Source organism: Nannospalax galili, unplaced genomic scaffold (genome assembly GCF_000622305.1).
Source record: "Nannospalax galili isolate Female #2095 unplaced genomic scaffold, S.galili_v1.0 scaffold150, whole genome shotgun sequence".
Lineage (NCBI taxonomy): Eukaryota > Metazoa > Chordata > Mammalia > Rodentia > Spalacidae > Nannospalax > Nannospalax galili.
This window is the reverse complement of record NW_008329320.1, coordinates 1369597-1380560: the sequence shown is the minus strand read 5'-3', so window position 1 is coordinate 1380560 and position 10964 is coordinate 1369597. Positions and strand designations below refer to the sequence as shown.

Here is a 10964-nt window from a genome sequence, read left to right as displayed (position 1 = left end):
CTGGGTCAAAGGCTCAGTTTTCACTGCCCAGTGCAAGAGTTCACATTCTCAAGCAGCAGCCTCCCTAGTTCATGCATTAACCCTGGTCCTTTAATGGCCTCCTGACTCCTTTGAAATGCTCTCTAAAAGTTGCTTTTCATTGTGATCTTTAAGAAGATAAGCCTGAGCAGAAACAGGAGGCCAGAGGAAAAAGAACCTAGCAGACTTTAGTTGGTTGTAGGACAATTTCCTGAGATTAGAGGGTGTTACCAGAAGATCAGAATAGGCCATACAGTGAGCATCCAGTAGAATGACCTGGAAGCAGAGTTTTCTGAAGGAAACTTCAAGACCATTTGCTAACACCCAAATCCAAAGACACTGACCTAATGGTTTCTCTGCCAAATTAAAAGGTTCAGACTTTTATAAGGACACTCTTTTTTATCAACAATAGTGTCCAAAATATTTCAATGCATCAGAAAATGCTATTTAAATGGTATGTAAAGGGATTTCTTGAAACATTTTATGACTTAAAAACACGGTACACTTCCAGGATGGAAAAGGGCTTTAATAAAATTATATTAATTCATTCAAAATACATTACAGCAATATTTATATAAGCATTTTAATAGCAATAAATATATTTTATCAGGTGAAATGATAGGCAGAAAAACTGCCACAAATTTATATAAAGTACACAAAAAATTTCTCAGACTTTCTGATAAATCATTTTCAGACTCAAGTATTACTACATAATCAGTTTTTAGTTGTGCCTTGATTGGAATAGTTGGATTGCTTCATTACTATTCTGCATTTTCATACATATAATTTTGGGCATCATTCCCCAGCACAAATTCAGCATTCAAATTCACTTGAGCTGTGAGCCTGAAAATTAGAGGACAGCTTTCAGCTTATTACTTCCAATGATCCTATCTAAGTACAGCTGATGAATCTCTTCTTGGCTGAACCCAAATTCTTTAAGTATCTCTTCAGTGTGTTCTCCTATAGAAGGATCCCTTTCAACTGAAGGGATAGCTGGGGTTCTGGATAGCTGAGGTGCAGGGCGGGGACTTGAATATTGGTCCTTGTCAGTGATGAAGGAGCCCCGTTCCCTGTTGTGACTGTGGTGGAAGGCCTCCTCAAGGGTTAGCACTGGAGTCACACATGCATCTGTGCCATCAAAGATCTGGCACCACTCGGCCTTGGTCTTCTTTGCAAACACGTCTGCAAATTTCTTCTTCATTTCTGGCCAATCTGCTGTGCTTATCTGGCTGGGGAGTTCATCAGAATTGAGTCCAAGTCCTGAAGGAGAAAATCAATTTCTTGAATAATTTTGCTTTCAGAAAAGTGGCTATAATCAATGAAGAGACCACCATGCTCTCCTTAATCGGGTATTCTATGGGTTTCTCAAACGAGTCCAGAGAAAATAATCAATTTGAATATTGGAGCTAGAGAGGACAGGGGTGGAAGTGATGAAAGTGTTCCAAACAAGCCTGTCCCTGCCACAAGACAGTTACTGACACGTCAGCAAGAGGAGATTGTTTTTAATGGCCTAATTTCCAGGAACTGATTTCTTCCCTGAGTAGGTTTTCAAAAGGAATGTCCTCTGGATGGTATTATCTGTCTTGTTGAATTAAAATAACCTGATACTTCATATAATACACCCAAACCTATAAAAGTAAAGTTTAAACATTTAATGTGACATTTATCACAGTTGTCAAGAATGAAGCCTCAAGTTCAGTATTGCAGCTTTATAAGTAATGTTTATTTCTTTTTCTTTTTATCTCGGTAAAATAAGAGCTTGAAAGGGCTTTGTACTAGGAACAAAGGTCCTGGAAGGTAGCCAAAATCTAGACTGATAGTTTTAGACCTTACACTGATGTGAACATTTATCTATGCAACTATTGTTTTTCATTATCTGTATTCAATATATTACATGAAATGTTCAACAGCTTATTATAAACAAACTTTTGGGTTAGAGGATGTTTTTTTCCATTTGTAGTCTAATGTAAATGTTCTGAGTCCATTAAGCCATGTTGTTCACTGAGGGATGTTTTCAGCCTCATGGGTTTATCATCCCACATGAAGTAGCACCTGTACACAAGGACCACTGACCGGGGCTTGTACAAATCTCACCTTTCCTCTCTCATGCAGGATTTCATAATATGAACATTTGAGAGTACATAGACTAAGAGTGTTTAAGGGAAAAACTGGAATGAGATGTCTACAGGGAACACTAGAAAGCACCAACATAATCCTGAGAGTTTAGAAGAATATATGGTGTGTGTGTGTGTGTGTGTGTGTGTGTGTGCACGTGTGCATGCACGTGTGCCCTAAAGACATCAAAGAAGGCTTAAATCACTCAACCTTGAGATTTTGTACAAGTGAGAAAGCACAGAACATCTCAGAAAAGGATGTAAAGCGTATTGGATCAAGGCATAAAAGGGTATCCTTGTCCAATTATTAGGTAAGCACTAAGCTAACTGGGACGATTTCAATGGCCACACATGCCAAGGAAACTCAATTACCTAACTTAAGGAACAGAATGAAACATGCATAAAGAACAATTAAGAGCTTCCCAGACTTGTAAGATGCCATAATATATACCAACATGTGCATTAAGGGAGTCTCAGAAAGACAGGAGAGAAAGGACAGAAAGTAGTCTTTGAAGAAATGTCTAAAAAGTTCAGAAATTTAATGAAAAATCTTAATCTGCACATGTGATAAGCTCTTCATCCAAAGAAAAGAACTTAAATAAGATAAACTCAAAGGTCTACATCTAAAACCAGAAAGGAGCTCAGTAGGGCTGTGGTCAGAAGATAAAAGTACTTTCATTTCTATATACTAGCAATGAACACTCTAAAAACATATTTGTCATCAACAGCAACATCAAACTATATTCTTCAGAATAAATTTATCCAAAGTAGTACAGAGCTTGCATACTGTAAATGTCAAATCATCAGTGAGGTTACAGAAGATCTGAATAAATGAAAGCAAGCAGCCCATGTTAACGGACTAGAAAACTTAATACTGTTAAGATGGCAATGTTCCCCAGGTCAATATTCAGATTCAATAAAACTCCTGTCAGACTCTCAACTCTGTGTGGTTTGGGGAGATGGCTCAGTGGGTAAAGTACTTGTCACACAAGCATGAGGACTTGAGTTCAAATCCCAGAACCCAAGTAAAGTTGGGAGTGGTGACATGTATCTGTAATCCCAGTACTCCTACAGTGGGCTGAGAGGCAGGGACAAGAGACGCTCCAGAACCCCATGGGCCAGCTAGCCTGGCACATGAAGCAGCGAACAATAAAAGACAGACCTGGGATCAGACAAAGCTGTCTTCTGAATTCTCCATGTGTGCTGTGGCAAGCACACACCCATGCTCCTATGAATGCAAATGCACGCACACACATGCACACACACCATAGACACAGATTTTTTTTTTTAAATCAGTTGCCTTTTTTGCAGAAATTGGCAAACTGTTCCCAAAGTTTACATATAAATTCAAGAAAATCCCAGAATTTCCAGAACAATATTGGAGAAGAACATATATTTCTAAATTTCAAACTTGCTACAATAATTAAGATATGTTGGCATAAAGACAAATGGAACAGAATCAAAAGTCAAAAACCAGGTAGAGCTCAGTGGTAGAGCTCTCACCCAGCCTGTGGGAGGCCCCAGGTGTAATGCCAGTATTGACAGAAGGGAAAAGAAAAAAGAAAATCCCAAAAATAAACATTCACATTTATAATTAATTGATTTCACACAGGATGTCTATATCAATCAATGAAGAAAGAACTGTCTTTTCAGTTAACAGTACAGGAAATCTGGAAATCCCTCTGCCAAAGAATGAAGTTAAACCCTAGCTCTTGTTGTACAGAGAAAGTAATTCAAGATGTGGTAAAGGCCTAAGTCTGAGCTTCACAAGAAAATGCTGGGGTAGGATTGAAAAACTGGGAGTTACTTGCACTATCATGCAATGCCTACTAGAGGATAAGAATAAAAATATACTGATAAAGCTTAGAATTATGTTACTAGAACTCAAGAGCAGCCGAAGCCATTGCTTAGACCTGAGACTGCAAAGTGTTTCAAGGAAAATACTTTCATTTGAAATCGGAATGGTGACAATAAAAAGCTGACCAGACAGTTATGTTTTCTACACGTCATGCATACATACACATGATTGTTACATGCTATCAACTCCACTGTGCTGTATCCTTGCTGTCTTCCAGGGCTCTTCCAAGATATATTGGTCCCAAAACTGACCCTCATTTAACATTGTTCAGTCCAGAATTTTGAAGTATGTCTCTATATATTTTAATTTGTGGGCATAAAGGCATCATATATGATCTATGCAAACCATCCTGTTATACAATTTTTCAACTATATTTGAGTTAGTGAAGTTAATACATTTGATGGTAAAATGCCTTGGAGTATTTGTTAAAACAATCATGACACGTATACACAAATGATTTTGAATAGTATACTGCTTTGAAAGGCAATCAACAATGAAATTCTAAGCTTGAAGTAGGAAAGTAACTGTACTGCCCAAACTGTTGGAGGGTGAACACCTTTCTACACCACTTACAGGAGATGGGAGGTTCACAGCTGACAGAGCAATTCGAACCCCAGTTCTACCAGCTACCAAATTTAGTGAGAGACGCTGTCTCAAAAACTTAGGTGGGAAGCAAATGAAAAAGCCTGACTTTAACCACTGGCCTCCACTTGCACTCACATACCCCAGAGCCTGGAGTTCTCTATGCCTTGAAATCATGATCCTCCTCTACCAGGCTTACAGACACACATCATGGCCAGGTTTATCTCAGAGTATATTCTAAAACTTCGTAGACATGAAGTTAACTGTAGAGTGAACTTTAAATAGAAATATTTCACAGGAACAAAATAACTCCAATTATTTTATAAAGGAAGAAACCCAAAATTTTCTGCTAACTTGTGGCAGCACACTATGAAAACAAGAATTTGCAAGAAAGGTAAATTTCAGAGGTACCATGTGACAGTAACTTCACTCAAATATCACTTGACAAAGGCTCTGTGTTCATCCAACACCTTAGTACCATAAGAGATGTCCATCGAGGAACAAAGGCCAGTAGACCACTTCTAGGGAAGAGTAGAGAAAATCTGGGCACACAAGGCAGAATAAATATCCACCACCACTGGTGTCAAGTGTAATCAAAGCACTGACCATCCCATGAAATGGACTGTTAATGTTTCTTAAACCCTGAGTTATTTTACAGAGTATCTGTTAATTTAAAAGACAGGGGAAATGCCCTACAATATACTGATGTCCAAAGTTAAGTTAATTACAAAGTTGAATGCATAATAAAAGACATAATGAAATTCATCAGGTCTCAAAATAGAGGTTAATGAACATCACAGGAAAAAGGAAACAGGAAACTGCAGGCGGTCTTACCTTTGATCAGCAGCTGGTAGAACTTAGGTTCTATTGCTCCAACAGCCATGAACTCCCCATCTGCTGTCCTGTAAGTTGTATAGAAAGGTGCCCCACCGTCTAACAGATTCTGACCTCGAGGTTGGTCCCATAGTCCCAGTTGTTGAGTTTTCCAAAGAAAAGAACTTAAATATGCGGTTCCTTCTACCTTTGAAGAAGCAGAGGATCCAAATATTTGAGTATTTAAGGCTTTTTATTATGTTTGACTCCTTATCTTAGAGTATATGAAAGTTATATACAACTATACAATTCCTTTGATATTTCTGAAAACTAAGGTAGTTTATGGGGGAATGATGCTAGCACACTGTTCAGTTCAGGAAATACTGCAAGAATAAGGAGGAACTACTTTTGTGCTACCTTTCAAAAACTAGCAAATTTTGATGATTTCTGAAGTTAGATAAAGGCATGCAGGAGAACACTGAATTATTCTCTCTACTTTGGGGGGTGCCTGTGTTTTTGCAGATGCATGAGTGTATGAGTGTGTGGAGGTCAGAGGTCAATGTCCTGTGTGTCTTTCTCAGTTGTTAACTTATTTTGTGAACAGGGTCTCCTATTGAACCTGGCTCACCAATTCAGCTAGACGGGCTGGCCAGAAACCCCCAGGGATTCTCCTGCCTTTTCTTCCCCAGTGCTAGGATTATCAGCATGCATTGCCACACCTGACTTTTTACACAGGAGCTGAGAATCTGAGCTCAGGGTTTCATGCTTGCATAGCAAGCACTTTACTGACAGCCATCTTTCCAGTCCCATCATTCTACTTTTATACATGGTAAAAAACTGCTAGAATAGGTGCTGGAGAGATGGCTCAGCAGTTAAGAGCACTGGCTGCTCTTGCAGAGCACCCAGGTTTGATTCCCAATACCCATGTGGCAGCTAACAACTATCTGTAACTCCAGTTCCAGGGGAATTCAGCACATTTTTCTGACCTCTGCAGTCACTGCACTACATGAGTGCACTTAAACAATCAGGCAATAAACTCATACACTAAAAAAAAAAAATTAAAAACTTAGAATAAAAAGTTCAAAACATTTTGAAAATCTACACAATCCATTTCAATATCTATAAACATACACACAGACACATGAAGCATATAAGTTTAAAGTTAACTCACAGTGCAGTTAAATTTAGTTTATTCCAATTTAACTCTAATCCTGTATCTTTGATGATCACTAGTGGGTTACAAAATAAATGTAACCAGGTGAGTAGCAGATTTTTGGGTTTTCCAAGTCCATACAAATCAGTTTCAGAATGCCACCCTCCTGTTAACTTTCCAAGTAATAAAGGTGAATTTATGTGCTCAGATGTCACTTTTCACAAGGCAGGAACCTGAATCCAGGAGGCCCTGGACTACCTAATGCAGAAAACATCCCATCACTGAAGCTTTTGCTTTTTATTGTTTTGTTTTAATATTGGGAAGTGAAACATGGGTCTTACAGATGCTAGGCAAGCATTCTCCCACTGAATTATCGCCCCAGACCTCTCTTTCATTTTGTGTTTTGAGACAAGATCTCACCTAGCTGCCCAGGGTTGACCTGAATGTATTCTGTAGCCTAGAACAAATTTAAACCTGTTACCCTCCCACCTCAGCTTCCTGAGTAGTAAGCCTCTACCACCTGGTCCTATGTTCTTAATGTTCTATAGTTCTAATGATTCCAGTGTCCAAGAGGGTAACCTGATCCTGAGGCGGCCAACAGAGAGTTCCATTCCAAAAGTGAGCACAAAATTTCTCAGCTGCTGGCTGTGAAACAAATGTAAAGTATTTTTGGATGCATCTCAATTGCCACTTTTAGCTTAAAATCTCTTATGTACCTCATTTTATGGCTATGACATTTGTCACTGACAAATAAAATCACAGTGTGGCCTAATGAGCAGGACACAGAGCTTAAGTGCATCTGTGTTCAGGTAAGTGACCTATACACAGGTGATGCTTTTGAGTCTGGGTTACACAAATCATAGTGTTCTCATACTTGTATAAAGACACATAATGATTCACACATAAGCATCAGTATGTGCACTGCTTTAAGTAAGCTTTATGTTCATGTTTTGATGCTTTAATCCTGACAAATCAGAAACTCAATTCATTCACACTAATTACTAAACCTTAAAATAAAGTTTTCCCCCCCAATTTTGTATAAATTCAACCTTGCATAAGATACTCTGAAGAAAAAACATTGGCTATATGGTTCTTAAATTTGGCTTGCTTATTCAAAATCTAACAAATTAGTGCCTACTATGAGCAAGTGCCTGCTTTTGTAGGCCTCGTGCCTGACACAGTCAATGGAACAATAATAAGTGGACTCAAAGCAAGTCAGGCTATCATACAGTGCTACTGATAGCGCTCATGGAGACTTCTGGATTCCAATTACCTGACTTTCATATTCAGGCCAAAGAATGTGAAAAGTTTTAAAGTTCTATACTGAGCCAACCTTGAAATGAAGTGTTTCTGCTGTGCTTAGTAGAAAATGAGATGCATCTAGCATCATTGGAGGCCACGGGAAGAGACCCAGAGATAGCAATTCTCATCTCATCCTGAGGCTGAGCAATGACAGCCCTGGCACAGGCTTCTCTTACCTATCACCCACATGCCATGCGTGCTGCCCAGACACGGGAGTCCTATGACATAGGGATTCTATGCCTCAGTTTTCTACCATTCTCATCATGTAGGCCAATGGCCTGTGCACAATTCACAGCACCCTGGTAAGGTGTGCTCCTGAGCATGTAAATAAATACAACAAAATGGACGCTGCATTCCATATTTATCTAAACTCCATTGTTTCTAAGGAAATAGCACTATGTAAAGACAGACTTGATCTCATTCCAGGCCAGCCTGGGCCAACGATCCTGTCACTAAACAACAAAAAGCTACTGGCTAATCAGAAGAAAGCATCTACCTCATCCTAATCAGCTTCTGCAAGGGATCATAGTGCTTAGGAAGTGATAAATGAGATTTGCTGAAGCTGTTGACTTGAATCATTCACCAACTCTGATGATTCCCTAATGCAAGCATGAACCCCAAAGAAAGTTTCAACTTTCACACACACTAAGACCTTACCACTTCTAATCATTAGGCAAATCTGATTAGATACATTCTGATGAAAAGAGAGACTATCTTCTATTTACATGTAGCTATTAATATTAAATCACATGTGTTTAGCAAAATATTCTTAAACTCTCTATTTACATGTAGCTATTAATATTAAATCACATGTGTTTAGCAAAATATTCTTAAACTCTCTATTTACATGTAGCTATTAATATTAAATCACATGTGTTTAGCAAAATATTCTTAAACTCCTAAAGCCCATGCTTGCTCTTAGTTGATTCTTTGTGCATGGCACACACTGTGCCCACAGAGGGCAACAGAGGAAAGCTATTGAAAGCCCAGGGCTTTAGGGGAAAATCATCTTGTGGTAATGCTCTTCTGACCCTTCCTGGCCAGCTGATTTAGAAAGCAGCTAACCTCTGGAGCCTTAAACTTTTTAATGGCAAATGGGAATGAACCCATCTCCCTTAGGGGCTGTAAGGCTCCATACCATGGGAAGCAGTAAGCCTGCACTTGGAGGCGGAGTGTGAAGCTGGAGCTGCAGTCCACTTCCAGCTCATGATGAGGCTGTGCCATGCTTGAACCAGGACCTGGAATTAAAAGGTAAACCCCATACCGCACATCCCAAAATAGGCTTCAGAGAAGAATGCAAAGGTCAACGTGAGTTGTGCTCCAACACAGCACAACAAGACATGGGCACAGGACAGGGCTGGACTTTGTTCACCTGTGAGGAGAAGGAAGCATCCAACCAAGGCTTGGTTCAGTGGAAGATGGACTTCATAAAGGTTGCTAGTGACCTAATCTGATTTGTACTGTTCAGTCTTTAAACCCTTGAGGTGTGCACAGCCTTGACCTTCTGGCTATTCTTGTTTTGGCATACTTCCTCCTTTGTTTCAATGATGACGCTGCCTCACTGTTCTGGGCTTACCCTTATTCCACCCTTGTTTCTCCTCTTCTGCCTTCTTCCTCCCTGAGTAGTGTGTTTCCTCCCTAGGGAACTACCTGGCTCCCAGATTATTCCCAAATGATTGCAAAATCTGTGACTAGTTCTAACTCAACCATTCCACCTAGATACTGGAAGGCCACCTCAAACCTGAAATTAGCAAAACTAGATTCCTTTTACCTTAGAAAAGAAGAGGCACAACAGCAAAGTCTTACAGAGCGCTGACTTGATACTGGGCACTGATTACACACTAAACAATAATGAACTAATTTAATTCTCTAGCAACTGTGTGGAGTAGATCTGCCATTTCCATCTGACAAGGGAAACACAGAAACCTTAAGTAACCCTCTCAAGATGACAGTGCTAGCAAATGGCAGAGTTAGGATGAAAGAAGTCAGCTGTCAGGTGTGCTCCTGACCACAGACCTGCTGCCTCTCCCCTCTGCAGTCTTCCCTCTGGGCCATGGACACCATCCATTAGGTCATGCAAGACAGAAATCTGGCTCTACCCTTGGTTCTTCCTTCTTTTCTCACTGCCAATTCAGCAACAAGCCCCCACATTTTACATCTAGAATACCACTTTAATCTAGCCCTACTCTGATAGGAACTGCTTTAGCACTTGCCCTTAATTGCTCAGCAAAAACCCAGTTAGCTGATCTCTCTATTTACAGTCTTGTCTTCCTCGAATCCACTCTTTTTGTTTTTTTTAACCTCCAAAGATCTCAGGATGCCCTGAATTGGACCCTTTTACCAACTAGCTGTGAGACCTCGGGCAAAGGCCCAGGCTTCATGACAATGTGCAGTGCCCTAACACCAAGTTGTGGTTTCACTTTCAATAGTCTCAGTTACACACAGTCAACTAGAACCTGAAGATATTAATTGGAAAATTCCAGAAATAAATATGGTAAGTTTTAAATAACTTTTATTAGTACCTACTGTTATACTGTTCTATTTTTAGTTATTGTTATTAATCTCTTACTGTGCTAACTTATCAATTAAACTTTGTATGTACATATATAAGGAAAAACACAGTAAAATTCAGTATTAAGTTCCATGCATCCATTGGGAGTCTTAGAACATAGCACTACAGATAAGCGAAACTAGTGTATCCAACCGGGATTAGAAATCACACAGGGAAAATGCCATTAGGACAAAAGATGAGTGTTCATGAACAAATGAACAAAGAGAAGCAGATGAAACCAGAGCAACCCCTACTAAACTCAGGAGGACAGAAAGGTCCATTTGACTTTAGGATCTCGAAGAATCTACTCCACCTGCTGAGGAAGACTTCTGCAGCTCAGTTTTGAATGATGATTACTGGGCAACTATACTTTAATCACAAAAGACAACTTGGAGGAAACTGATAAACTACAACATAGGAATTGGGTGAGTTTTAAAAAAGTTTAGAGCATGATGGGAGAGGTGGCTCAGGGAGCAAAGGCACCTGCTGCCAAGCCTGACAATCTGAGCTCCAGCCACAAAACCCACATACTAGAGAGTACTAACTCCTGGAAACTGTCCTCTGATCTCCACA

General features: G+C 39.6%; 1 protein-coding gene across 1 annotated transcript in view; it reads right to left on the bottom strand.

Moving 5' to 3' along the window:
* Positions 1–523: 523 nt before the first annotated feature.
* Positions 524–10964, bottom strand: part of Amacr (alpha-methylacyl-CoA racemase) — a 31744-nt gene continuing 21303 nt past the window's right edge. Inside the window, exons 4-5 of the mRNA XM_008835415.3 lie at positions 5407–5593; positions 524–1278 (exon numbers count right to left, since the gene is read on the bottom strand). Of these exons, the coding sequence (XP_008833637.1) occupies positions 869–1278; positions 5407–5593 (597 nt within the window). The 3' untranslated portion in view covers positions 524–868. The remainder of the gene's footprint in view (positions 1279–5406; positions 5594–10964) is intronic.